Source organism: Cenococcum geophilum, assembly GCF_001692895.1.
Source record: "Cenococcum geophilum 1.58 unplaced genomic scaffold K441scaffold_9, whole genome shotgun sequence".
Taxonomy (NCBI): Eukaryota; Fungi; Ascomycota; class Dothideomycetes; order Gloniales; family Gloniaceae; genus Cenococcum; species Cenococcum geophilum.
In genome coordinates, this window is record NW_027137567.1 from 1,521,384 (window position 1) to 1,528,416 (window position 7,033).

The 7,033-nt window shown below is 32.3% G+C and overlaps 1 protein-coding gene across 1 annotated transcript; it reads left to right on the top strand.

The window, feature by feature from the left end:
* Nucleotides 1-6,447: 6,447 nt before the first annotated feature.
* Nucleotides 6,448-6,693, top strand: K441DRAFT_547079 (uncharacterized protein; the record flags this gene model as incomplete). Its single annotated transcript, XM_067642893.1, has 1 exon — nt 6,448-6,693. A coding segment is annotated over one exon (246 nt), but the record flags the coding sequence as incomplete, so codon positions are not given.
* Between the last annotated feature and the right edge of the window lie 340 nt (nt 6,694-7,033).

A 7,033-nucleotide genomic window follows, 5' to 3' on the forward strand; every position in this document is an offset into this window, starting at 1 on the left:
TAACGCTTTAAACTATTAATCTTACCAATTAACTTTTAAATTTAGGTGTTGTCCTTAAATTCCTTTAAGGGTTTAAGGCTTTACTATTGGCTCCCTCTAGTTTATAGGCCTCTACTTTTCCTAAATATTAGCTACTTAATCCTTATACACTTAACTTATTCTTTAGCTAATACTTAGTCCGCTTTTTATCTTTAATATGTCATAAATAGGTGTTCTCTAGATATTCCTACTATTATTATTTATCTAGGCATTCTTCTATAAGGAATCTTCTTAGTTAAAGTATTAAATCTCCTAACTCCTAAACTTTTACTAAATGCCAGCTATGTATATACTTAGCATTTCTATACTATCGCTTATCTAGCGCCTAATATATCCTTATAGGGTATTTCCGGTTTTTCTCTTTTGAATTTTTATATATTTTATATATATCGTTTATATATACAATCTATAATAGCGTATAGTGTGCCACGTACTTTAGGTTAACTCTTAACTTATCTTCGTCCTTAAGTTTAAACCTTTATCGCGTTAATCTAAACGTTGCAACTTTATTTGTAGGTATTAAAACGCGTCTCTCGCTTCTCTAGTCCTCTAATTATTCCTCTAGATCCTTTAATATTATAATTAAGGCTCCCTTAATATAATTTATTGCTTTTTCCGTAATTAGGTGGTCTTAGATAACTCTTTCGTCTAACTATATATAGAAATCTTCCTACTTATTATTGTGCCTTTACCTATACCACTTTTAGTACAGCTACTAGAGTATATACAGCTTATCCGTAAAGAAGTATCTTCTTACTACTACGTTATAATAGCCCTTTATATGTCGTTCCTTAAACCTAGTTAAAATCCCTAGATCCTCTTCGTTTTCTAGTTTAGTAAGCCACTTAGCTCTTAGTATACCTACTCTTAGCCTATTAGTAATTCTTTATATAGGTACTCTATCCCTTATATAACCTAATATGCTAGATCTTATATCTAGTTTCTTTTCTTACTATATAAGGATTCTTGCTTTAAACTTATCTATAGTTTCTTGTTATTTACGTCTTACAATTAAATCCTTAAAGTTCTTTTACTTCTTAATTACTATATTAACTTTTTAATTTTTAGGTTAAACACTGCGTTCGCCTAATAAGTCTTCTAGGTTTATATATCTATCTCCTAATCTAACTGCTGTTTATACTATAGATTCTCTAATCTATAGCAAAGTCTCTTACTTCTTTCTTGCGGGTGTCCTTATTTATACTCCAAATTCTTAACCCCTTAGATTCTTTAACCCTAAGCTTATTTCTTTCTTAAGCTGCGCTCTAGCCTTAGTTCAACTAGGCTTTACTAGTGTCCTTATGTTATCTTAAGAGTCCTAAATCTCACTTATCTCGTCTTAAGAGTCTTATACCTTTAGGAAACTTCGTCCTAAGCTCATTTATATATTGCTAAACTGAGCTATTGCTCTATCCCATCGGTTTTTGTCCATTATAGGTCCTTAAGTATACCTTATCTTATCTTAAGAATCTTAGTCGTCTCTTATCTTATCTTAAGAATCTTAAGCCTTTAGCCTTTTACCTTTATTAAGTGGTAAGCTAGCACTAGTAGTCGTCTGCTTACTTAATCGTCTTTAGATATTACTCCTTCTATCTTATAAAGCGATAGATATTATATCTAACGGTGTTATAATACCCGTTACTAAACCTTACTTTATAGCGGTCTTAGTTTCTACTTCTGTTACGTTATTAAGGTTTAAATATCCCTAGTTAGTTTCTTTACTATCCTCGTCGCTGTTAATTAATAAATACTTTAACTCTATTGTTATTATTACTAATCTTTATCCGTATATTGCTATAATATCTTAATTTAGCTTATAGAGTCGATCTTATTCTTTATCTAACTCTTTAGTTCCTTTAAGTTTTTTTTAACTCTGGCTCTTGTGGCTAATAGCTTACACTATACTTAGCGTCTTTATAAATTCAGTATACGTTATTATAATAAAACGCAAAACTTCTAATTAAATATTCTTTTATTTCTTGTAGTACACTATTATCCCTCTATATATATATATTATATACTACTAGTCTAGTTCCCTTTACTACGTAATAACTCTAACCACTTTTATAGTCTCTGGCGAAATAACCCTATTTTCCGCAATTTATATAAGCTCTATCTTTAAACTATTACTTTTATTATAGAGTCCGCTTAAACATCTTCTACTACTAAGATCCTTAGTTTAGCCTATGCTCCCTAGTCCTATAATTACTTAATCCTTAACCTCTAGGTTTTTATAGTTTCTTACTCTATTTTTTATAGGTTTCTTTAGTACCACTTAGGTCTATTAGCTCTGCGCCATACTATACTTTCTAATTTGGCTTAGGTTATTGCGTGCTCTGCGTCTTATATAACTATAGAACTCTATCCTAGCCCTTCTTAGCCTATTCCCTTTAGTAGATCCTATTATTAATCCTTATCGCTTAATCTATTAGTTCCTTTAGGGTGTCCATATCTTCTATTAGGATAATTACGTCCTAGACTTTAGCCTTAAGTCCCTATTTATACTATACTATAAGCGCCTTATTATTCCACTTAACTTATATTGCTAGTATTTAGAACTGCGTTATATACTTAATTGCTAAAGTTCGTTATATAATGTCTTAGAGTTTTTTTTTTACTATAGTCGTTGCCTCTAGGTCTCTAAATATTTACGTAAGTCGCTTTGCGAATCCGCCCTAGCTTAAGAATATAAACCGTACCTCTTAGTTTATAGTTGTTATTTTATTTACTTATATCTTTATAAGGTAAGGCTTAAACTATTTAAGTGCCCTTCCTAATAAGAATAATCCTATATACGCTACTTAATCCATAGATATTGGTAGCTTAGCTCCTTCTTATAAAACTTTAAAGTGTGTTTGCGTAAGGAATCCTTTAAACTTTAATCTTTCTCCTAAGAATCTTTTAATTAATAGTAGCTTAATCTTTGCCGCTCCTATTCCGTTAATCCTATTTTTAAGTATTATATTATTTTCCGTTAGTTAGTTAATTATCTCTTATAACTATTTTAATATTATAGGTTATTATAAGTTAGTGTTTACTATACTGGTGTCGTTACCTAATCTTAAAGTAGTTGCCGCCGTTAATGGCGTTATGGTGGCTGCTTTTAGTAGCATATTATTTGACTTATTAAAACCATAACTGTGGTAGTGATTATATAACGGAGCCTTATAGTAGGGACTACGGTAGACTTATTAATAGGCTAGGTATATAGGTATTGTAAGTAAGTTAACAACGTAATAATAACTAGTGGAGTAGTTACCCAATAGATTAACTCTAATTATATTCTAAGAATCACTACAAGGAAGGAACTATCTAGGTAGGGACTAAGGGCCCTTAAATACACAACCGTACTCCTAAGAAAGTCGTTGCTCTATCTACTCTATCTGCTCTGTTCGCTCTATTATAGATCTTATAGATTACACAGATTACACAGATTATATTACGTGACTTTGCTTACCATTCCTCGTTATATGGTTCCATGGGTTCTATCCTAGACCGTACTTATATTAACCAACTAGCTTCTTCCAACTCCTCTCCAAGTAGTCGTAACATTGTACTTAAAGCGTTCGTAACATTTACGTAAGGAATTCTTTAAGCTTTAATCTCTCTCCTAAGAATTGTTTAATTAAAGGTAACTTAACCTTAGCTGCTCCTATTCCGTTAACCCTATTTTTAAGTGCCGTATTATTATCTATTAACTAATTAACTATCGCCTATAACTGTCTAACTGTGACTAGTTGCGAGTTAGTATCTACTATATTGATGTCGTTATCTAACCTTAAGGTCGTTGCTGCCGTTAATAGCGTTGTTATGGCTGCTTTTAGTGGTATATTATTCGACTTCTAATACCGTAACTAGGTAGTAATTGTATAATAAGCCTTATAGTAGAGACTACGGTGGACTTGTTAACAGGCTAGGTGTATAGGTAATATAGGAAGTTAATAACGTAATAATAACTAGTGGAGTGGTTACCTAATAGATTAACTCTAATTATATTCTAAGAATCACTATAAGGAAGGAACTATCTAGGTAGGGACTATAGTCCTTTAAATACACAACTATACTCCTATAAAATCCTTCTTATATATAATATATGTAAGGTACGCGAGGTATATAAAACAGATTCTATATATCTTACAGATTACACAGATCTTATTATATAACTTGGTTACTATTCCTTATTACATAGTTTAACCGGTTCTATTCTAGACCGTGCTCTTATTAACCAACTAGCTTCTTCCAACTCTTCTCCAAGTAGTTATAACATCGTACTTAAAGCGTCCGTAACATTAGAAGTGGAAAAAGCTACTAAAAAAAAGGACATATTAGGCTTTTACTAGCAGAAAAGCCCTAAAGGCAATTCTCCTCTTCTTTAGGGAAAATCTGACTAAAAGAGATATAGAAAAGTACCTACACCCCCTATTTTATTAGACTTTTACTTTCTATAGAAGAAAAACCTAGGAAAAATCTATGTTTAATAGTTTTGGTGTTCCTACCCCTGCCTTGCTTATAAGCTAGGACTACCCTTAAAAGAATTTTCTCTTTAGATAAAGGGGGTAAAAATGCAAATAAATCCACCTCTAGCTTAGTAGGCAGTAGGAATTAGGTCTTAAGAGTTAGAAAATCAATTGTTTTTAACAGTAAGATGGGTATGCGTAAGTTTGGTAGTGCGGCGCTACCTTTTAGTAAGGTTGCATGTGTAGTAAAAGGTGCTTAGCTAGTTTATTACTAGTTAGGCACTAAGGATAAAGGTCCTTTACTATAGGATAAGTTTAAGACTATAGCCTAAGACTAGATTAGAAACCCTATAGTAAGACACTTTAATAATATTACTATATACTATATAGCTATTATAAAGGAGAACTAGAGATTTAACGTCTTTTTAGCTAATATACGTAGCTTAAAGGACCGCTTCTTATATACCCCTTTTATTAATCCTAAGTAAGCTCGGGCCCCTAGAACTTAGCGACCCCCTAAACTTGGTAACTAAATCAAAATTAACTCTCCTACTTGCCCACCTATTTTCTATACCACCAATCGTTTAATATAGATTAAAAAGAGCAGAACTTATAAATGGCTATTAGCGATTTTAACGCCGGTATATTTAAATTAGCTAGTAAAGCTGCGCGAGCGTACGGTGTCCCTCTGTTAACTTTTTGTGATTAACTAAGTAGTAAGCAACTATAACGAATTACCCACTAATATAAATAGCGATTAACTCTTATACAAGAAGAGTTTCTTACTAATTAGGTACTTAAACAAAACCTATAAGGATTTACCCCGTTATATTCGCGGCTTTAAGAAATAGCGGCTTAAATTATTAATTAAAATTATAACACTAATCTCCTTGGTAGATTATAGGTCTCTAGCTACTTACAACATAATCCTCGTATTAAATCCTTGCTTAGCCAACTAATAGAGGCCGTAAGAGCTAAGGAAGCACAACCTAAACAAATTTAAGAGTTCTATAATCTTTTAGAGAGGGTATAGAAGATAAGTAGTATATAGATAGAGAATACCTAGAATGTAGACAAATCCGGTATCGTATTAGGTATATATACTAATTTAATAAAACTAGGAGATGTCTTAAAAAATAAGACTCTTATATAGTTGCCTAAAGATTGTAAATGGGTATCTATTATAGAGGCAATCTCTATACTTAGCCGATTAATTTAGCCTCTTGTAATCTTTAAGGGAAAGCATATCTAATTAAGCTAGTTCTATTACGATAAGGTACCTAATTAGATATATACAACCTCTAAGAACGGTTAGATAGCTAATTACATCGCGTTTAATTAGCTTACTAAAGTCTTCTTGCCTAAAACTAAACCACTAAGTAATAACGAGGCTTAATTACTTATTCTAGACAGCTATAGTAGCCACTATATAATAGAGTTTTTATAGGAGTGTAAGGTTAATAATATATGGCTTATCTTCTTTTCTCCTTATTTAACGCACGTTCTGCAACCTTTAGATCTATTATACTTTTGCCTAGTTAAATTAAAGTATTAATAGCAGATTGCTAAGCTTGTATATATTAACGATATAGCTCTAATTAAGAAGCACCGCTTTATTAAGTATTACTATAGGGCGTAAGAGGAAGGCCTTACGGCAAGGGTAATTAAATCTGGGTACCGCGCCTCTAGTATTTACCCCTACTGTCCGCGTAAAGGCCTTAAGTCTTTATAGGTTAAAAAGAAGGCTCTAATAAAGGCTTTAAGCTTTAAGCAACCCAAAATCGATTAATTTAATGTTATTGCTACCCTAAAGAAACCCTGTAATATATACAATATAATATAGGGTCTTCGCATTAAGCGTACGCCCGATTAAAAGACAAGGGTAGCTTTATAAAAAGTAGCTTAATAATTTAAGCAGCTTACTACAGAAGTTATATATAAGGAGGCTTAGATATATAGCTTGCAATTACAGCTTAAGGACCTTAAAGGTCTAAAAAAGTATAAAAAGGTAGCCGTAAATCTAAATACAAAGTTTATAAATATAGATTTAATTAAGGAAGCAATATATAGGGCAGAGAAGAAAGAGGCACCTATAGAGGTAAAGGAGGTAATATTACGACCCCAAAGGGCGTCTGCTCGAAAGGCCAAGGCTAATATATTAAAATCTATATATACAGAGGTGATCAACCTTAATTGATTAGGTGTAGATAGCTTAAATTAAGGTGGTGACCGATTTGGTAAGGCGAGCGACTTTGGGGGGTCGCCGAGTTCTAGGGGCCCGAGCTTAATAGATAAACTTTTAATTTTTATACCTTTTAGCCTACCTATAAGCAAAGCTCTTCCGCTAAAACTTTGTTAAATAGGTAAGAACCACTAAGGACCTCTTTACTAAGATCCGCTATATAAAGTAACTATTTAACACTATAAAGCTTGCGGAAGATCGCGTAAGGGGTAATAGTAGATTCTTGCGCTTAAAGAGTGGTTATAATATCTGCTTTATAAAGTTAGGTTTAGGGAATAGAACCTAAAAAGGGTAA